The 22,992-nt window shown below is 38.9% G+C and overlaps 1 protein-coding gene across 6 annotated transcripts in view; it reads left to right on the top strand.

Annotated features, from left to right (window-relative positions):
- Positions 1-304: 304 nt before the first annotated feature.
- Positions 305-22,992, top strand: part of LOC122908877 (protein mono-ADP-ribosyltransferase PARP15-like) — a 46,587-nt gene continuing 23,899 nt past the window's right edge. For 3 of the 6 annotated variants that reach the window (XM_044252215.1, XM_044252211.1, XM_044252210.1), the window contains exons 1-2: positions 305-594; positions 22,676-22,792. In XM_044252215.1, coding sequence (XP_044108150.1) covers positions 559-594; positions 22,676-22,792 — 153 coding nt within the window. In that variant the 5' untranslated portion in view covers positions 305-558. Of the gene's footprint in view, positions 595-12,783; positions 12,988-20,105; positions 20,591-20,640; positions 21,180-22,675; positions 22,793-22,992 lie in introns of those variants that run through there. The other 3 variants (XM_044252214.1, XM_044252213.1, XM_044252212.1) reach the window with 3 other exon arrangements.

Raw genomic sequence — 22,992 nt, 5'->3', positions numbered from 1 at the left:
AGCCCAGAATTTGCACCCAAAATTTGACAGCAACTTCTGTCTCAAATGGATGAGATAATCTTTTTTTTTTTTTTTAAGATTTAATTATCTATTTATTTATTTGACACAGAGACAGAGGGAGAGAGAGAACAGGAGCAGGGGGAGTGAAAGAGGGAGAAGCAGGCTTTCCCCTGAGCAGGCGATGCGGGACTCAATCCCAGGATCCTGGGACCCTGGCCTGAGCTGAAGGCTGAAACTTCTGAGCCACCCAGGAGCGCCTGGGTGATAGAATCCTTGAGGCAGCTGTTTTTGAGGTCTGAAAACCAAAACCTAGGGAACAGTGATTTGCAGAGAAAAGAAAGTGAAAGGAAAGGCACGGGCCAGTTGGGTGGGGCTGGGGCCCCATGAGTGGAGGAGTGGAGCTGGGGAGGACTACACCCTGCTCCCCTGGGCCCAGATGCCGGAAGCCTGACACCCCACACTCGAAGAACTTGCTCAGGAACTGGTGGCTGTACCACTGTGTACAGAGCCTAGGAGATCCGGAGGCCTAGAGCGTGAGGTCCGCCTCAACTGGGCAGCATGTCCGGCTGGCTGGTGTTCGTGCTTAGAGGAATGGTGAGCAGCGCCGTGGGCGGGAGTGTGGAGGGGGGCGTGGGACACTTCAGGACTGGGCTGGGGGAGACCGCACAGCCCTCTAACCCCCTGTCTCTGGGGAGGAGCTTACCACCCTGACTCGTCCTGGTGGAGAATAGAGTGCAGGGCGTCATTTCCCGTGGAATCTTTGGTCTCTTTCCCCTTCACTTTTAAAAAGTTCCTCACACATTAGGGATAGTCATCTTTTATCTGTGATATATGTTATGGCTATTTCCTTTCAGTTTGTCATTTGTCTTCTGAGTTTGCTTATGGTGGCTTTTTCTCCCATACAAACAGTTTTTATTTTTATGGTAAAAACTTTTTATAAAGATTGTATTCAGGGGCGCCTGGGTGGCTCAGTGGGTTAAGCCGCTGCCTTCGGCTCAGGTCATGATCTCAGGGTCCTGGGATCGAGTCCCGCATCGGGCTCTCTGCTCAGCAGGGAGCCTGCTTCCCTCTCTCTCTCTCTGCCTGCCTCTCTGTCTACTTGTGATTTCTCTCTGTCAAATAAATAAATAAAATCTTTAAAAAAAAAAAAGATTTTATTCATTAATTTGAGAGAGAAAGCGAAAGCATGAGGGAGGCGGGGGCAGAGGCAGAGAGATAAGCAGACTTCCAGCTGAGCAGGGAGGCTCAGTCCCAGGACCCTGAGATCACATGACCTAATGCTTAACCCACTGAGTCACCCAGGTGCCCCATTTTTTTTTTGTAAAATTTACCAGTTTTTTATTTTATTGCATTTGGAATTTTGGTCATATTTTAATAACTTTCCCTATCACCTGGGTTATGGTCACCCATTTTATTTGTAATGGTTTATTTTTCACATTTAGATCTTTGATACATTTGGAGTTTATTTTTGTTTATGATTTGAAGCATGGATCAAATTTTATTTTTTTTCCAAATGGGTATCCAGTTGTCCTAACACTGTTTATTAAAAAGATTAGCACTACCCAAGATACCACATTTATCACTTACTAGATTTTTACATGTATTTTGACTGTTTCTGGAACTTACGTTCTATTGACATGTTTATTCATCTGCTGCAGAGGCTTTATTATATATTCTAATGTCAGGGCTAGTTCCCCTAAGAGCTCTTCCTTCCTGCTGTTTTCCTAGCTGTTCTTGTGTGCTTATCTCTACTTATGAACTTTGGGACTGACTTCTGATTTATGATCAGTGGCATAAAAAGCTCACTGAGGTTTACACTGGATTTGCATTAAATTTATAAATTACAGATAGCTGACATCTTGAGATGGTGTTGAGATGTTCTAAGCAAGAACAAAGGATGCCATTTCCTTTTTTAAAATTTTTAAAATATTTCTTTATTTGTCAGAGAGAGGGGGAGAGAACACAAGCAGGGAGTGTGGCAGGCAGACGGAGAAGCAGGCTCCCCACTGAGCAAGGAGCCTGATACTGGGCATGATCCCAGGAAGGGACCATGACCTGGGCCAAAGGCAGATGCTTAACCAATTGAGCCACCCAGGCATCCCAAGGATGTCATTTCTTTGTTCAGGTTTACTTCCGTGTCTTTAAGGAGTGTTTATAGAGGTCTTTCCAAGGTAGTGGAGGAGTAAGAGACCTTAGTTTTCATCTGGTCTCAGTTATTCAACTAGATAGCTATCAAATCATTCCAAATACCTGTGAACTCAATTGCTGATCCAAGAAAAGAATTGCTATAATTCTACAAATAGAAAAACAACAACTTTCTGCAAGGTAGAAGTGCAGAGAAGTGAATTCCAGGCAGTATATCAGAAGATAGACCTTGTGGGGCAAGAGCCTCCATAAGGTGGCTCCCAGCAAGTGATATAGGAGTGGAGCACAAAATTGGAACTTTAAGAAGTCTGCTCTGGTGAGGGACATCCCTGTCTTCAAACTGCTCAGGGGGCAAAGCAGGTGTGATCCTGGGTGGGATAGTGAGTCTCAGGATCCCTGGGGTCACAGAAAGACCCGGGGTGCCCGAGGATGACATGGCTTCCAGGTACTGGCACAGGAAAGCCAGCTACTAACAGTGAGCCCGCAAGTGGAGCTCTCAGCTTGGGGTTTCCGTAATCTGCAAACCATGACACAGTCCAGCAACCGATTTCCAAGCAGGGGCCTAGAAAGTGGCAGCACCACAGCAAGATGCTGCCCCCACCCCTGCCAGCAGCATTGTGGGGAAAGCCACAGGAGTGGGTTTGGAGACTCAGGTCACGTGCCTGAGATAGAAACATTCTGTTATAGGCTGGGTGAGCATGGAGTGAAGCCGGAGACCAGGGAGACAGGAATGAGTGACTGCTTTTCTCTGAAGGCTCACTGAGGAGTGGGACCCTGAGCTCTTGGCTCTGGGACTGGAGATTGGGAGGCCACCATTTTCATTCTCATCCTCCAAAGCTGGCGGAAAGCCTTCAGGGAACAATAGTCCTGCAGAGACCAAATGGGAGCCGATAAGCTTAACGTGGCCACGGCACGGATGGTACAATTCCACCCAGGGCAAAGGGCATAAGATTTAGTACAACAGTCAAAGCTCAGGAGAACTTCTAGCTAAGACCAAGTTTACCAATTACACAGAATTGCAAAACTCCAGCACTAGTGGAAAATAGTATATAAAATTCATGGGTTTTTTTTCCCCTCATGATTCTTTAGTCTTTACATTTTAATTTTTTTCTCTTTCCTTTTGAAATGATTTCTTATTTTATCAGCTTTTTAAAAAAAGTCTTTTTAAAATTTTCATCTTGAGAGTTATATTCTATCCTTTCATTATATTTAATTTTATTTATTTGTATATAGAGATAGATTTTTCTTTACAATTTTGGGATGTAGTTTCTTTCTTTCTTTTTCTTTTTTTTTTTTTTGAAGTACAAGAGATAATTTTTTTTTAACTGTAAAATATATACGACATAAAAGTTACCATTTTAACCATTCCTAAATGTATAGTTGTATGGCATTAAGTGCATTCACAGTGATATGCAATCATCACCACCACCATCTCCAGAACTTCATCTTCCCCAACTGAAGTTTGGAAAGTACTCTAATTCCTAAACACTAACTTCATATTCTCCCCACCCCCCAAGTCCCTGGCAACCACCCTTTTACTTTCTGACTCTATGAATTCGACTACTCTAGATACCTCATATAGATGGAATCGTACAATATACAGTTCTTCTGTGATGGGGCTATTTCACTTGGCTTTATGTCTCCAAGATGCATTCATGTTGTAACATGTGTTAGGATTTCCTTCCTTTTTAAGGCTGGATAATATAAAAGTTTTCCATTTTGGTGAAGTCCAATATTCCTTTTTTTTCTTTTGTCACTTGTATGTTTGGTTTCATAGATAAAAAAAACCATTGCCTAATCTAAGGTTACACATGTAGTGTCTTCTAACAAAGACACCAAAATAAATCCAGGATATAGTGTATTGCTCTATTCTTTTCACCTGTCCTATTATATCCTCTCTCTCTATTTTTAAAAAATTTTCATTTAATTTTTTTTCAGTTTCAGGTCTCTTCTGATTTATTTAGTGTATATTTCTGTGGGCTCATTGTTGTCATTTTAGTATTTTGTTCTCTTGTTCATCTGTTCTCTGGATAGAATGATAAGACAGAAAAACTCACCTCAAAAAAAGAGAAAAGAGAACTGGCAGTACTGACTGCCAGAGATCTAATCAGTTTGGATATAAATCAGTTGTCAGAACTAGACTTCAGAATAATGATTATAAAGATACTAGCTGGGCTTGAAAAAAGCATAGAAGACACTAGAGGATCTCTTTCTGGAAAAATAAGAGAACTAAAATCTGATCGAGTTGAAATTGAAAAGGCTATTAATGCGATGCAATAAAAAATGGAGGCTTTAACTGCTAGGATAAATGCAGCAGACGAGAGATTTAGTGATATAGAAGACCAAACAGATGGAGAATAAAGAAGCTGAGGAAAAGAGAGATAAATAACTACTGGATCACAGTGGGGAGAATTCAAGAGATAAGTGATACTGTAAAGTGAAACAATATTAGAATAATTGGGATCCTGGAAGAAGAGGAGAGAGAGGGGTGGGGCAGAAGGTATATTGGAGCAAATTATAGCTGAGAACTTTCCTAATCTGGGGAAGGAAACAGGCATTCAAGTCCAGGAGGCACGGAGAACCACCCTCAAAATCAATAAAAATAATCTACACCTTGACATATAATAATGAAGCTTGCAAATCTCAGAAACAGAGAAAATCCTGACAGCAGCTCTGGACAAGAGATCTTTGACCTACAAGGGTAGAAACATTAGACTATTCACAGACCTGGGAAGCCAGAAAGGAGTAGCATGATATACTCAGGGTGCTAAATGAGAAAAATATGCACCCAAGAGTACTTTATCCAGCAAGTCTGTCATTCAGAATAGGAGAGATAAAAAGGTTCCAGGACAAGCAGAAATTAAAAGAATTTGTGGTCATTAAACCAGCCCTGCAAGAAATATTAAAGGGGATCCTTTAAGTGAAGAGATAGCCCAGAAGTAACACAGACCAGAAAGAAACAGAAACAATACACAGAAACAGTGACTTTACAGGTAATACAACGGCACTAAATTTATATTTTCAACAGTTACTCTGAATGTAAATGGGCTGAATGCCCCAATCAAAAGATCCAGAGTATCTGATTGGATAAAAAAAAAAAACAAAACAAGACCCATTGATATGCTGTCTGCAAGAGACTCATTTTATTTATTTATTCTTTTAAAGATTTTATTTTATTATTTTGTCAGAGAGAGAGCACAAACAGAGGGAGCAGCAGGCAGAAAGAAAATCAGCCTCCCCACTGAACAAGGAGCCCAATGCTGGACTTGATCCCAGCACCCCAGGATCACGATCCAAGCCAAAGGCAGACGCCCAACCTACTGAGCCACCCAGGCATTCCAAGAGACTCCTTTTAGATCCAAAGACACCCCCAGATTTAAAGTGAGGTGGTGGATACCATTTATCATGCTAATGGACATCAAAAGAAAGTTGGGTAGCAATCCTTATATCAGACAAATTAGATTTTTAAACCAAAGACTATATTAAGAGATGAGGAAGGACACTATATCGTAATTAAAAGGTCTATCTAACAAGACAATCTAACAATTGTAAATATTTATACACTTAACATGGGAGCAGCCAATTATATAAACCAGTTAATAACAAAATTGAAGAAACTGGATGATGGACATTAAGGAGGGCATGTGATGTAATAAACTCTGGATGTTATATAAGACTGATGAGTCACTGACCACTACCTCTGAAACTAATAATACACTATATATTAACTAATTGAATTCAAATTAAAAAAATATTTAACATTTTCTTATATAGAGTATTTCTTGTTAAGTTTGTTTCTAAATATTTTATTCATTTATTTATTTTGTTATTTTACATGAGGTTTTTCATTCACTGTATCTTCTGTGTATATGAATGCTATTGACTTCCTTTCATTTAAAAATTTAAGGTATAATTTACATACAGCAAATTTATACTTCTTAGTGTACAGTTCTTTGAGTTTTGACAAATGCATACAATCATGGGATAACCACAAGACATAAGATATACAAAGATATAAAGGTATAAAAAAGAGTTTCATCACTCCCCGAATTCCCACTTGTTCCTTTGTAATCAACTTCTGCACTCAAGGTGAGTCCTTGGCAAATAGTGGTCAGATTTTGGTCCCTGTAGACCATGCCGCACGTGGTCTTTTGAACCTTGCTGCTTTCACTTAGGATAATACAATTGAGTTTCATCCATGTCGTTGGACCTATTGCTAATTTGCTATTGCTTTCTAATTTAATTCCACAGTGGAAATCAGGAGATGGACACTTAACTCACTGAGCCACTCAGGAATCCTTACTTTTGGAGTGTTTAAAGTTAACATTTTTAACCTATCAAGGGCTAATATACTGCGGTTAGGTGTTGACTGTGAAGTATGAATTTATATCTAATTTTATTTTCTTCATAATGAAAACTAACATTCTGAACAATATTTATTAAATTATGATTCATCTCTTCACTTTCTTACTTCTCTTAATACTTATGTTAAGCTTTTTGATACATTAAGGTTTATATCTGGAACTTCTATTTTACTCCTTGTCATATCATTTATTTTTAATTTAGAACTTTTTAGCTTTATAATTACTACTTAAAGTTTTTTTTTTAATTGAGTGGAGGATATAGAAAGTTCCCATATACCACATGCCACCCCCAACTTCCCCATTATCAACATCTCACACAAGAGTGGTACATTTGTTGTCATTAGTGAATCTATATTTACCCATTATTATCACTTAAAGTTCCTAGTTTACATTAGCATTGACTCTTGCTGTTGTACATTCTTTGAGTTTTGACAAATGTTTAATAACATATATCCACCATTACAGTATCATACAAAATAGTTTCACTACCATAGAAATCCTCTGTACTCTGCTGTTTATCCTTCCCACTGCTCTAATCCCTGGCACCCACTGATCTTTTTCCTGTCTCCATAGTTTTGCCTTTTCCAAAATATTATATAGTTGGAATCATATGTTAGCCTTTTTAGGTTGGTTTGTTTTACTTGGTAACGCATATTTAAGTTTCCACCATGTTTTTTCATGGCTTGAGAGCTCATTTGTTTTTAGTGCTGAATAATATTCCATTGTCTGGATATACCAAGGTTTATTTATCCATTTGCATATTGTAGAACATCTTAGTTTCCTCCAAGTTTTGGCAATTATGAATAAAACTGCTATAATCATCCATTTGTAGGTTTTTGTGTAGACATAATTTTTTTTAAAGATTTTATTTATTTATTTGACAGAGCAAGAGAGCACAAGTGGGGGAGCAGCAGGCAGAGGGAGAGGGAGAAGCAGACTCCTCGCTGAGCAAGGAGCCGGATGTGGGGCTCCATGCAAGGGTCCATGAAGGGATCAATCCCAGGACTCTGGGATCATGACCTGAGGCAAAGGCTGACACTTAGCTGACTGAGCCACCCAGGCACCCCTGTAGACATAAATCTTTAACTCTTTTGGGTAACTACCAGCAGCATGATTGCTGGATTGTGTGGGAAGAATATGTATAGTTTTGTAAGAAACTATCAAACTGTCTTGCAAAGTGAATACCATTTTCATTCCCACCAGCTATGTATGAGAGTTCCTATTGCTCCACATCCTTTGCCTGCATTTGGTATTACCACCATTCCAGTAGGTGTGCAGTGGTATCTCCTTGTTTTTCTAATTTGCATTTCCCCAGTGACATATAATGTTAAGCATCTTTTCATATGCTTATTTGCCATCTGTCTATCTTCTTTGGTGAAACATCTATTGAGTGATGAGGTCTGTGATCAAAGGAGCGAGATGGATACAAAGCAAAGGTCAAGCAAAGCTTTATTTCACTCCAACACGGAGAATCAAACCGACTGGCTGGGGCCATCTCTTAGGGAGAGAGCGACCACCCCCAGCTTCACAGACTAGCTTTTATAGAGCAATGGCCATGTGGTTGAGCCTGGCCAATGAGACTGTCTCCATCTGGCCTGACCCGTCCTGGTATTTGAGCTCTGTTATCAGGGACTGTTGACCATATTGGTAGACCAATTTGCTTTTAAGTAAGTTCCTCTGGGGTGTGGGGGGCAAGGTCAGTTTAAGTTTTACTGCACAAACAACAAAATGGCTGTTTAACTGAGATGGAGTCACTCTGGCTAAGTAGGTCCCTACACTGAGGTCTTTTGCCTGGTTTAAAATTAGGTTGTTTTCTTATTGTTGAATCCCAAAGGTCCTTTATATTTTGGGTAACAGTTTTTTATTAGTTATGTCTTTTGCAAATATTTTCTTCCAGTCTGTGGAAAATGCATTTTAAGGTGTAGCATGCCGAGTCCCTCATCATTTCATTTGGTATTGTCTTGCTTTTTAAAACACAGTTTGCTTTCATTTTTCCAAATTTTATAAATTACCACTTAACTGGACTTGAATTAAGGGATTTATATATTATAATCTGTAATTTGAAGAGTATTATCATTTGTAATATATTTATGCAAGGCCAGAGACTATTGAGACTATTTTTGCCATTAATATTTAGATACTCCCTTAAAGTGATCTCATATGTCTTTATCTTTATTTTCTCTAAGAATTAATTTATTGATTCTTATTTTTTAAAAAAGATTTTATTTATTTATTTGACAGAGAGAGAGATCACAAGTAGGCAGAGAGGCAGGTAGAGAAGGGGAAGCAGGCTCCCTGCTGAGCAGAGATCCCGATGCGGGTCTTGATCCTGAGATCATGACCTGAGATCATGACCTGAGCCAAAGGCAGAGGCTTAACCCACAGAGCCATCCAGGCACCCAGATTCTTATTTTTAAATAACAGTTTTGTTGAGATATAACTTACATGCCACAAAATTCACTCTTTAAAAGTGTATAATTCAGTGGTTTTTAGTATGTTCACAGTGTTCGCCACTGTCTATTTTTAGAAATTTTCATCACCCCAAAGAAACTCCAAGTGCATTTGCAGTCATTCCCCTTTCCCTCCTCCCCACAGACCAGTAACCACTAATATACTTCAGTCTTTGTGAATCTATGTATTTTGGACATTTCAGATAAATAAGATCATTTAGTATGTGGTTTTTTTGCCACTGACTTCTTTCACTTAGCAGATTTTCAGGGTTCATTAATGTTGCTGAATATATCAAAACTTTGTTAGTTTTTATGGCCAAATAATATGCCATTGTACAGATATACCATTTTTTATTTATCCATTCATTAATTGATGGACATTTGGTTATTTCCACCTTTTGACTATTGTGAATAATGCTGCTGTGAACATTTGTTGTCTCAGTCAACTTGGGCTGCTAGAACAAATACCATAGACTTGGTGGCTTAAACAGCACTGATTTCCCATAGTCTGGAGACTGGAAGTCTGAGGTCAGAAAATCAGCATGATAGAGTTCTTGGTGAGGACCCTTTTCCTGATTTGCAGATGATCCCCTCTTGTTATTTTCTCAGATGGCAGAAAGGGAGCTCTAGTCGTTTCCTCTTCTTATAAAGACACTAGTCCTTTCATGGGGGTTCCAGTTTCATGACATCATCTAAATCTAATCAATTCCCATCTGATTTCATCTCCAAATACCATCAATCACATTGAGGATTAGGACTTAAAACCTGAATTTGGGGGACACACAAACATTCTGTCCATAGCATTTGTGAAATAGTTTTTATGTGAACATATGTTTCACCTCTATGGTATATTCCTGTCTGAGTGTAGAACACCTGGATTATATGGTAACTCCATTGCGAAACTGTTTTCCTAAGTGGTTGTACCATTTTCTATTCCAGCAAGGTATGAGGTTTCCAGTTTCTTTGCATCCTTGTCAACACTTGTTATTGTCCATCTTTTAAAATTTTAGTTATTCCAGTACATGTGAAGTGTTAGCTCATTGTGGTTTTGATTTGCATTTTCTTAATGATGAATGGTGTTTCAACATTTTGGTATGTCCTTATTGACCATGTGTATGTCATCCTTGGAGAAGTGTCTATTCAAATCCTTTGCCTATTTTAAAATTGGATTATTTGTTTTTTCTATTGTTCAGTTTTAAGTGTTCTTTATTTAGATTACATGTCCTTTATCAACTATGCTTTGCAAATCCTTTCTCCCTTTCTGTGAGTTGTCTTTTCACTTTCTTGATGGTGTTGATGATTTAAAAAATTTTTCACAATATGTGACTATGGTATTTTTAAAGAATGTTTTTGTTATCTTTTCCATTTTTATATTTATTTTCATTTCTTTCCACCACCTTATTTTGATGACCAGGAAGTATTCTGAAAAATATATCAAATAGGAGTGGTACCAGAGTACATTTTTAATTTTTATTTCCTCTACTTTTAAGGAGAGTGGCTGTCCTGTTTCCTTTTTTTTAAATTGTGTTTTATTAGTCACCATAAAATACATCATTAGTTTTTGATGCAGTGTTTCAAGATTCATTGTTTATGTACAACACCCAGTGCTGCATGCAATATGTGTCCTCCTTAATACCCACCACCAGGCTCACTCATCTCCTACCCCCTCCCTTCCAAAATCCTCAGTTTGTTTCTCAGAGTCCACAGTCTCTCATGGTTCATCTTCCCCTCTGATTTCCCCCAATTCAATTTTCCTTTCCTTGTCCTTATGTCCTCCATGTTATTCCTTATGCTCCACAAGTAAGTGAAACCATATGAGAATTGGCTTTCTTTGCTTGACTTATTTCACTCAGCATAATCCCTTCCAGTTGGCAGGAAGCAACAAATGTTGGAGAGGATGTGGAGGAAGGGGAACCCTCTTACACTGTTGGTGGGAATGCAAATTGGTGCAACCACTTTGGAAAACAGTGTGGGGATTCCTCAGAATTAAAAATAGAGCTACACTATGACCCTGCAGTTGCACTACTGGGTATTTACCACAAAGACTTGTCCTGTTTCTTCACTGTGAATACTATTAACTTCTGAGTTCAGAGTAAGTCTCTTTATCATACTAAAAGTTCCTTTATTTTTCTTTCAAGGGTTAAAAACAATGAAAAATGGAAGTAATAATCTCTGTTCTCCTCATAAATAGCTACCCCATACCCAATCTTCTTTATGACCATGCAACATTTTTATTCTGGTTATCTGTAGATTGCCCTTTCATTATGCAGTAACAGAAACTTCTTTCTTTTCAGTAATGAATTGTAGCACTAATAATTTATGTCAGTGGATGAGTGTCATCATTTATTGTCATGGTTGTTATTTTTTTTCCCTGTGATTTGGTGAGTAAAACTGATTTTACAAAGAATAAGGTATTACTTTATGCAATCATTTAGCCAGAATTACTATTTCCTTCCTTCCTTCCTTCCTTCCTTCCTTCCTTCCTTCCTTCCTTCCTTTCCTTCTCCTTCCTTCCTTCCTTCCTTCTGCAATGAGTGAAATCTATTTTCTTCCAAAGCATTGAAAACATCAGAAAGTAAGATACAGGCCAAATCCTTTCAGATCTCAAATCAGATGTAAAACTAACATCTTAAGTGTTTCTGTCTCTCTAAAAATTGCTAAGTTGGAAGACCTCATGCAAAAGTAATGCTTTTCAGAAGAGTGGACAAAATGGATGAATTGAAAGTGGATGAAACAGATGAATTTTCAAAAGACCATTCACGAGCCTCCCTTTTGGTTGCATTTCACAATATCCAAGGCACCATGATGGAGAATGTGCTCTCTGTGCTTATGGAGTTGATTAGTGGCCTGTCAGAAGCCAATGGTGACTTCAGTGTGGAAGTAATACCCAGTATTAAAGTTGCTGTCATGAGTTTTCTCAAAAATACTGGTAAGGCAGACAATAACTTTTAACCTTTCATTTGCAAATAGTGGTTGTATCCTATTTTGAGATTCCAGGCATCCCACAATGGGTTTTGTTTAAAAGTTGTGCTCTTTCTAACTCCCAGTAAGATGATTGAAAGGGATAACATATTATCACTTCTGGTACTACCCATAACTAGCATTTATCAGGTGCCTTGCTCTATGCTAAGCACTGTGCTAAGCTTTTACTTACTTTACTCTCAAAACATATAGCATTATGAGATAGGTACCTTATTTTTTCCATTTTATAGATGAAGAAGTCTAGGTTTCAAGAAAGTTAAATGACTTGTTCTTAGGCACAAAGCTAGTAAGTATTTGAATCAGAATTCCAAATTAAACATTCTGACTTCTGAGTGTATTTTCTTAACCACTGTGAATATACCCTCAAATTTCCCATGAACTTAAGTTATAGGAGTTTATTTTTATGACAATGACATGTCCAAATATAGCCCAAGCTATGGTAAAGTGAGGGAGAGGGGAAGGAAATTAGATTTAGGAAACAATATTGTATTATAATCATATCATTATTATTATTATCAGCTTACAAAAAGGTGCACGTACTTGATTTCATTTAGAAAGGTAACTGTTGATCCATGTTCCCAAAATCGTCTTAAATGGAGGCCACTGTTAATGATAGCTGTGTACTCATGCACTCACAGTAAGCAATGTGGGATAGGTTGAGGTTGACACTGAAATTTAACTTTATATAGAAATTTAGTATCTAAATTTTAATTCTTAGTTATAGCCTCTAAATCAAATTACACTTCAAAATCTGTTTTCTTTTGCTATGAAATGAAATTATAGTACAAATAAACTGATTTTTATTTGTAGGTGTCAGGACATCTGTTAATGCTTGTGTCGGACACAATAGAGTTCAGCAATTTGAGATTTTCCCAAGACTTCTGGAACTGACAAGAATCATTAGGGTTGAAAATCTGCCATCTCATATTAATAATAGTTAATAACAATTTTCTTTGAAAACTCCACAAATGGAGGAGAAGGAGTAACCAACGTGCAGCTTTTCTCAGAGGAGAGTTCAGCCCTGGTTGAGTTTTCTGACTACAAAGGTAATCAATTTCTCTTCTTTTTTGATCTTTACAGTTATTATTACCCATTTCATAGACAAATGAAGTCAGATTAGAGGCCACACAAGTGCTTAGGAAACCCATCAAAGACACCCATTCTTACTGGAATTAACTCGGGCTTTGAACAGTTCTCTGTGAAAACCTAGCCGAAAAAATAGGTTTTTGTGCAGTAACAAAAAAAACAGACAGCAAAACTTTTCTTGACCTCAATTTCTTGGTAGTTAGCTGCTTCTTTTCTTTGTTTCCCTTTGCAGGAAAATTTCTCAATTGAATTTGTCATTACTCATCCCCATTTCCTCCCCTCTTATTCTTTCTTAAATCCATTCTAAAAAAGGCTTTTACCCCATCGTTCCACCAAAATTATTTTTGCCAGTGACAAGAATAATTGATTGCTAAACTCACTAGCCACTTAGCAGTCCTCATTTTACTTGATCTCTTAGTAGCATTTGACTCAATATTCAATAGCTCCTTCCAAATGCATTTTCTCCACTTGCTGCTAGGAAGCCACACTTTGGGTTTTTTGTTTTTGTTTTTATTTTTGTTTTGTACCTCTGTAGCTGCTCATTCTCATTCTTTTTTTTTTTTAAGGTTTTATTTTATTTCTTTGATAGAGAGAGAGCACATGCACGCACACATAAGCAGGAGGGGCAGCAGGCAGAGGAGAGGACAAGCAGGCTCTCCGCAGAGCAGGGAGCCTGATGAGGGATTCCATCCCAGGACCCTGGGATCATGACCAGAGAAGATGCTTTACTGACTAAGCCACCCAGGTGCTCCTCATTCTCATTTTTTCCTCATTTACCTTCTTTTCTTCAGCTCTGAAGGTAGAGCTCAGTTCCTTTCTTCTTTTTGTCTTCACTCAGTTCCTAGGAGGTTTAATGGCTTTAAATACTGTCTACATATCCCTGACTCCCAGTTCATATCTGCAGTCAATACTCTCTCATGAACTCCAATGCCTACACTCACTGCATACTAGACTTCTTCACCTGGTTGTCTAAAAGTATATGATACAAATATAACATGTCCAAGACAACACTCCCCATCCTCCTCACTCTACGCGACCAACCAACATTATCCACAGGCTTCCCGACTTCAGTTGACAGCAACTTCATCCTAGTTGCTCAGACCAAAACCTGGGAGTCTCTCATATCCCATTCCTAGTTCTTTAGGAAACCCTGTTCACTTTACCTTTGAGATGTATTCAGAATCTGATCACTCCTTAAGGAAGACAGTAAGAATTTAGAAAATTAAATGAACCATTTTAAAGGTAGTAATCTCGCAAAGAACTTAGCCACAAAACAGTTTATATTTTAGATAATAAGATGAAATAAATACCATTTTTAATGGCCATACTTCACCGGCACACCCCCTCCCAACTATGATCTTTAGGAAGAGTTGATGAAGCCAAGAAGTATCCCTGAAATTACAGGTGGGGATAGAAGACTTGTTGGGGGGTGGGGAGTGCTAGGGAATGAATGAGGTCAAGAGAAGAGAAGCAGAAATTAGGATCTTCCTCACATAGCTTTGAAGGAAACCAGTCAGTCAGGAAAGCCAGAAATTGAGATGCTCTCTGGAGAGAAAAGAAGCTCAACTTTCAATAATGGTTTAAGAAGCTAATAGTCTTAGGACCAGACTAAAATAATATCTGATTCTTTATACAGCAAGGAATTGATACCATTGGACATTTTTAGTTGGTACTTTGTGAAAAGACAAACATTTGGTATCCCTCACTTAGCAGACTGCTACACTTAAAACTGTTTCATTCTTGGGACTCGTACTAACCTCCCAAAGTTGCAAAATATGAAGGCCCATCTCTCTCCACATACTTGCCACCTGAACCTGAAGAGTATTGACATCTGAAGAGCTTTTTTTTTTTTTTAACAGTTTTTTATGGGTATACTAGTAAATGGTTAATATCTAAGCATGTTTAGCACCTCTGGAGTTAACAGGGTTAGTTGAGAGCCTCAGTCTGCACTCCAGCCATTGTGAGCTGAAGAAGCCTGCAGGGGAGGCAGAGTGATATAGAATATAGTGCAACAGTTTACAAACTTCTCGTAAACCACAGTGCACCCTAAATAGATATATATAGTTTATATCCCAACCCGTATCTGTTTTGCAAATAAAAACATTTGTTGGAATTTGGAAAAAAATTTCTGCTACAACACGCATTTCTTGCTAGGTAACTGATGTACTCTATTTTCGATTCTATTTTGTTTTGTTTTTGCTTGGTCGGGTTTTGAGTTTTGTTTTGTTTTTTGTTTTTAATTTTTTGTAAGATCCTTAAACATTCATATTGCTGGTATAGTCATTAGAGGTTGACTTTCAGCAATGACTCTGACACAAAGGGTGAGGGAGGAGAGGTTTTAACCTTATCCCTGCTATCTCCACTAGCCAGCCTCTTCAAGCCATCCTAAATAAGCATGCAATCTGTGTTAATTTTTTATTGCTGCATACCAAAGTTAGTGGCTTTACATAGCAAGCACTTATTGTCTTATACTTTCTGAAGGCCAGGAATTTGGGGACAGCTTAATTGGGTAATCCTGGTCGAAGATCTCTCATGAGGTTCCTATCAACCTGTTCATCAGGGCTGCAATCATCAGAAGGCTTGATGAGGACTGGAGGGTTTCTTCTACCTTTGCTTACACAACTGCTGCCAGTGGCTTCAGCTTCTTGCCACTAGGGCCTGTCCATGTGGGTGTTCATGACATGGCAGCTGGCTGCTCCCAGACTAAGTTATCTGAGGGGGTGCGGAGGGCTATAAGTGCCTTTTGTAATCAAGCCTCTGAAGGGATATAGCATCACTTGTGCCATATTCTGTTGGTTACAAAGACCAACTCTGATATAATATGGAAGGAAACTATTCAAAGGCATGATTACCAAGTGGTAGGAATCATTGGGTGCCATCTTACTTACACAGTCCAAGAAGGCTTACTTACATAGTCTTCTCTATCAAAATAGAGCACCACTGGCCTTTAGAATCCCAAAGATATATATTTATTTATTTTTCATTTCTTATTTTTTAAAAAGATTTTATTTATTGCTTATTTATGAGAGAGAGAGAGAGAAACAGAGATGGGGAGGGGCAGAGAGAGAGGGAGAGGGAGAATCTTTTTTTTTTAATTTTTTTTTAAAGATTTTATTTATTTATTTGACAGAGAGAGATCACAAGTAGGCAGAGAGGCAGGCAGAGAGAGAGGAGGAAGCAGGCTCCCTGCTGAGCAGAGAGCCCGATGCGGGACTCGATCCCAGGACCCCGAGATCATGACCTGAGCCGAAGGCAGCGGCTTAACCCACTGAGCCACCCAGGCACCCTGGAGAGGGAGAATCTTAAGCAGGCTCTTCATTGAGCATAGAGCCCAATGTGGAGCTCAATCTTGTGAGCCCAAGATCATGACCTGAGCTGAAATAAAGAGCCAGAAGCTTAACTGACTGAGCCACCCAGGGACAAATCCTTCTGTAATTAGCTGGATAACAATGGCAACATTACTTCCTTATTCTCTGTTTCCTAAAAGTGGAGATAAAATCTATCTCACAGGGTCACTGTGAAGATTAAATTAAGTAGGATAATATTTGTTAACTGACACATAACAGGTATTCAATTGATAAAGATATTATAACTATCAAAGTAGGAAAGAATGGAAAATACAAGTTATTAATTTGATGAGAAATGATAGATATGAATTGTGCTTTAGATAGCTATATGTCTCAGCTGCTACAGGGTCAAGTATTATTACTAAGTGGTGTTTAAATAGTTTACTGTCCTTTGTTTTGATGTTGTTATGACTTCTGACAAAAAAGTACTGTAACAAACTATTTCTACTAGGTAACATGCACTGGAAATAGACTTGTGAATTTCATTTAGAAAAAAATGCCCCCTGCACCTCTCAAAACACAAAATAGTTCAGATGTAAAATCAGACTACTAAGTGATTGTCCCTCTTTTGCTTGGCTGCAAACTCACTGTTCCCCAAGTTGACTCATTCTACCTTAGGACAGTACTAATCACCAAAAATAAATAAATAAATAAATAATAAATAAAAAGAAAAAAAAATAGCATTGTATGAAGCCCAAACATTTTACTTACTATCCTTGCTCTTCCTTTTAGGGTTGTAGAAATAAATCCTTTATAAGATAATCCTTCAGATGTTTAAGGGTAACTATTATGTGTGGCTCCCATCCTACCTAATATCTGTACTTCTGCAAGTTAAATATATTCAGTTCCTTTTTTATATCCTCATGTGATATGGTTTTGAATCCTTTTACAGCATCAGTTTCCCTCTTCTGAACACCATAGCTAGTTTTCATAATCCCTTTGCAAAGTTTAGCACCTTGAACAAAATACAATACCCCAGGCATTGCTTGTTTTTACCAGTGAGAAGAATAGGATTATTATTCACCATACCTATTCTTGTTATTATGTTTTTCTTATTATAGCCCCAAATCTCATCACTACCCATTTTTAAATGGACTTTATTTTTAGAGCAGTTTTAGGCTTAACGAACATTTAAACAGAAAGTAAGGATAATTCTTCCTGCTCCCAGTTTCCCTAATATTAAGATTGGATTAATGATACCTTTGTTAACAATTGATGAAAAGTATCGCTACATTATTATTAACTATATTCCATTATATTAGAGTTCACTCTTTGTGTTGGATGATTCTCTGGGTTTTGACAAATGCACAGTGTCGTGTGTCCTCAGTAACAGTTTCATATGGAAAAATTTCAGTGCCCTGAAAATCCCCTGCGCTCCAGCTCTCCATCCCTCCCTCCCTCCTCCAAATTGCAGGCAGCCATTGATATTTATTTTTTAAAGATTTTATTTATTTATTTGACAGAGAGGTATCACAAGTAGGCAAAGAGAGAGAGGGGAAAGCAGGCTCCCTGCCGAGCAGAAAGCCCGATGTAGGGCTCAATCCCAAGATCCTGAGATCATGATCTGAGCCAAAGGCAGAGGCTTAACCCACTGAGCCACCCAGGTGCCCCAGCCACTGATATTTTTAATGTCTCCACAGTTTTGCATTTCCCAAAATGTCATGTAGCTCGAATTCTATAATATGTAGCCTTTTAGATGGGCTCCTTTGCTTAACAATAGGCATTATATTTCTTCCATGTCTTTTGGTAGCTTAATAGCTCTTTTCTTTTTCTCTGAATAATATTCTGTTTTATGGAGGCATCATGTCCATTATTTATCCATTCATTTTTTGAAGGACATCTTGGTTGCTTCTAAGTTCTGGCAATAATGAATAAAGCTCATGTGCAGGTTTGTGTGGGCATATGTTTGCAAATCATTTAGGAAAATAGCACAAAACACAAATGCTGGATCCTATGGTAAGAGTATGTTTAGTTTTGTAAGAAATTGCCAGACTGTCTTCTGAAATGGCTGTACCATGTTGCAGAATTAGAGTTCCTGTTGCTCCATGTTCTTCCCAGCGTTTGGTGACTTTTTTTTCTGCTTAAATACAGCTACATCACTGTTGATTTATACAGAATTTGTCATTAATCAAAATCCCTTAGATAATTTTGTATGACTTAGCTGCTAAGCCACATTCTCTTTCTCCCAAACTTGTGCAGTTACTCCTTGGACCTCGCTTAGTACTTTTCCTTCCTTTTGGTGCTTCTCCAGATGTGCCAGAGTCTCTTTTACTTGTTAGGTTCACTCACAGTCCAGCTGCTATATATATATTGCTGTGAAGGACTCACACTTACAATCTTCTCCAGAGGGATTGCCTTTAGCAGACTAAAGGTCTGGAGTCTGGAGGTGCCTGGGAGTTTACATTCATCACCCAACCAGGATGACCCATAGACAATGAACTGATTGGTATGCAGGTGCAAAAACACAGCTCCCTGTCCCAAGGTTGGGACAACACCATGATGTAATTTATATACTCCAGAGTCCTTGCAGGATCAAGCAGAAACTAGTTTTACTTAAACCACATTCTCTGTCTTTATCTCTCACTTCCTACATGTTTTTCCTGAGGGTACAACTTTAATAATTCAATTGCACATGAATCCTCGTTGCAGGCTCTGCATCTAGGGAATCAGACCTCATTTTATTACTTTTTTTATTATTACTGCACACAACTGTTTTTGATGTTTTTAACTATTGTAACTATTAAAGAATAGTATTGTATTTGTTTCTTTTTAAAAAAGATTTATTTATTTTGAGAAAGAGAGAGAGCACCCAGGCAGAGGGTGGGACAGAGGGAAAGAATCTCAAGCAGCTTCCTTGTTGAATGTGGAGCCCATAGCAGGGCTCAATTCCACAACCCTGAGATCATGACCTGAGTGGAAGGCAAGAGTTGGATGCTCAAACAACTGAGCCACCCCAGTCCCTCAATATTGTATTTACTTCTAAAAGTTCATTTTTTAAAAGATTTTATTTATTTATTTGAGAGAGAGAGAGAGAGAGGGTGCAGGGGCAGAGGGAGAAGCAAACTTTTTGCTGAGCAGGGAGCCAGATGGGAGACTAGATCCCAGGTCCCTGGGATCATGACCTGAGCCCAAGGCAGATGCTTAACTAACTGAGCCACCCAGGCACTCCTTAACAGTTCATTTTTAACTACTCATGCATTATTTTGTGTATTTATTGAATCTTTAAGAGTCAGGGTTTTTTGTTTTTCAGAAAAAAAAAAATCACCTCTCCAATATTATAATGAATGTCAGTGGGACAATCAGATTAATTGTACAAACCTTCACTGCAAAGTAATTATTGATGGAATAGATCTATTCCATTAGGTGAGGATTAGCTCTATTGCATTCATGAATACCACATCTTTCACTGAGCTGTCTGACAGTGGTACCATTTTAGGTAGACATACTATATTTCAAAGTCTCTTTAGTATCAGGATTTCTTTCTTTTTTCTTTATTAAAGATTTTTGTTTATTTATTTGACAGAGAGACACAGTGAGAGAGGGAACACAAGCAGGGGAAGTGACAGAGGGAGAAGTAGGCTTCCTGCTGAGCAGGGAGCAGACCCTGGGATCACGACCTGAGCCATAGGCAGATGCCCAGTGACAGAGCCACCCCGGCACCCCAATATCAGGATTTCTTTTTATGCCAAAGATTTTGTCTGAATACCTGCCTTTTGCTTTTTATTTTTTAGTGGTGGACACCTGCTTGGGCTAAGAGCCTGTCTTCAGTGAAAGGCCCATCTCTGTTTCCCATATTATGTGACTTTGGTCGTAGCCTTGTATGAAAAAGAGAAGCCACTGAGAAAGTTGCCAGCACCATTTCTGGTGGCTCTGGATCCTCTCATATGAAGATCTTGAAGAAGAAGCATCACCTGATTGAAACGATAAATTATAAAGGGACAGTGTCCCTGTGAGGTAACATAGCCCCAGGTCATCTGTTAAGGAGTTAGAGGTATCATTCAGATCTGTGGCCACTGAACTCAAGGAAGAACAAAGATCAATATAATCAAGACCTGGAATGAGGATATTTCTGAAAACTTCTGCCATATCATTTCTAAATATCAAGTCACCAAATTGAATGTGAAGTCAATGCTATGGGAAGACATAAAAAAAACAGCAGAGAATGATGGGATTTGGACTGAGTGTGATATATTCAAGGAGAAGATCATGATAACAGGTTGTTTGGAGGAGGTGAAAAGAATTCACAACAATTAAAGACATCAGCCATAACACTGAGAAGGAAAAAACAAAATTTGACAGGGAATGTGGCTGGTTCTTTTTCTGGTCTTCATATCAGTGCTTTGAAAGAATCTGTACCAAAGGAATTCTTGGGGTGGGAGTTCATTAATCATGCTTGCACCAAACATACCAGAGTCCATGCAGGAGAATACAAAGAATGAAATTCCTGAGCGAGCGAAAAAGACTGCTCAAGAAGTGCATTCCCAGTTCTTCTGGGGTTTTCTGGTTTTTTTTTTTATAGAAAGTAGAGTGTGGAAAATTCTCTAACATTGTTTTGTTTTAAGCAAAGAAAATTCATAACCTTTTTGAGTTAGATCAGGCGTGAAAAGTACATTTCATTTCATGGGTTACTTAGCACTGAGAGACAGTTGTTGCCTGGGGCTCTGTGTTGACTAAGACTCTGAAACTATCTGGATTGATTGAAAAAGAGTGTTGATACCAATTAACACCAGTTAACATCTGTCACACGTGTGGATGATGAGGTATAGGGGGATAGGGAGGTGATGTGCACCATGTTTTTACCATAGGTAAGTGTGAAAATACAGTCAGATAGATCAGATCCTCTTCATAGTTTCTCTGAAGAGCAGATTAAAGGATTGTGCCTTCATCAGCTACTAGTTTGACTTTGAGTAAGTGGTTTCATCTCTGTACACTGGATTTTCTCTTTCCCCCAGGAGAATGAAGTTTTTGTACTGGATGATCTGTGATGATCCTTTAAATTCTAAAACTGGCTGTGTAGGGGCACCTGGGTGGCTCAGTGAGTTAAAGCCTCTGCCTTTGGCTCAGATCATGATCCCAGGGATCTGGGATCAAGCCCTGCAGCGGGCTCTCCTTTCAGCAGGGAGCCTGCTTCCTCCTCTCTCTCTCTGCCTGCCTCTCTGCCTACTTGTGATCTGTCTGTCAAATAAATAAATAAAATCTTAAAAAAAAAAAAAATAAAACTGGCTGTCTAGTAGTCAAAACTACAAATGCATTATGCGTAGAACTTAGGGGTGTGTCTTAGTTTGGGTTCCCCCAGAAGAGAACCTGAAACAGGATTCAAGTGCAAATGATCTAAATAGGGAAGTAAAAGATACTGATAGTGTGTGTTACCAAATCAGTTACCACTTAATCTCACTGGGAAAATTCAGAGTGAGTCCTACCTGGGAGGCAAGGTTGCTCCCTGGTTTTAAACGAACTGTCAATCATTGGATGAGGGCTTGAGCAGGTGGGAGGGTGGCTTAATTTACCTGCAATTTCTCTCTGTTGCACCTGCAAGCAATGCAGGCTTTGGCACTACAGAAAGTCTTCAGATAAGAAATAACAATGGGGACGCCTGGGTGGCTCAGCTGGTTGGGCGGCTGCCTTCGGCTCAGGTCATGACCCCGGTGTGCTGGGATCGAGTGCCACATCGGGCTCCTTGCTCAGCAGGGAGCCTGCTTCTCCCTCTGCCTCTACCTGCCTCTCTGTCTGCCTGTGCTCACTCTGGCTCCTCTCTGTCTCTGACAAATAAATAAATAAAATCTTTTTAAAAAAAAAAGAAAGAAAGAAATAACAATGGGAGGGGCGCCTGGGGGGATCGTTGGTTGAGCGTCAGACTCTTGATTTCAGCTCAGGTCATGATCTCAGGGTCATGGGATTAAGCCCCAAATTGGGCTTAGCACTGAACCCGGAGCCTGCTTAAAATTTTCTTTCTTCTTCTCCTGCTCCTCCTCTCTCTATTTCTAAAAAAAAAGGAAAGAAATAAAGACAGCTGCAAATACGACCAGAGTGCCCTTAAATTGTAAGAGCCAGGGGGCATGAACAGGGTCTGCTAAGCTAGAATTGGGGAATAAGTAAAAGAGCTCACAGACAACTGGAGTATTAAATACAGTTGATACTAAAAAAATTGTGGTAACAAGTTATTTGCTTTTGAATCTTAAGGTTGGATTATGAGTTGAGTTAGAGAGGTGTGGAATCTAATAGCTATTTTCTGTTTGGAAACCTAAGAGGAAAGTCTGCAGATAGCGTTGCCTGGTCATTATTTTTACTGTTTTCTCCACAGTCAAAAGACCAAGTCAGCGGGAAAAATTGTCTTCCAGACGGAAATGTGATAGCCTCAGCCCAAACCACAGAAGGCCTAAACCTCATATTAATGGCTGGAAATGTTATTAATTTCCAGGTAAGTGGCGCTATTCAGCAAATCCAACAAGAAACACTGGGGTCTGATTCACTCATTCTATGACTTAAGGTCACAACAGACCCCACAGCAGACCACTTTGAATTTTATCTCACCCAGTTTGTGGTACAATCTAGTTGAGATAAAATTCCGTATCCTTATCTTATGAGCGAGGAGACGGAGGTCTTTTCACTACGTAGTCT

Source organism: Neovison vison, chromosome 6 (genome assembly GCF_020171115.1).
Source record: "Neovison vison isolate M4711 chromosome 6, ASM_NN_V1, whole genome shotgun sequence".
Lineage (NCBI taxonomy): Eukaryota > Metazoa > Chordata > Mammalia > Carnivora > Mustelidae > Neogale > Neogale vison.
This window is presented reverse-complemented; position numbering and strand designations above follow the sequence as displayed.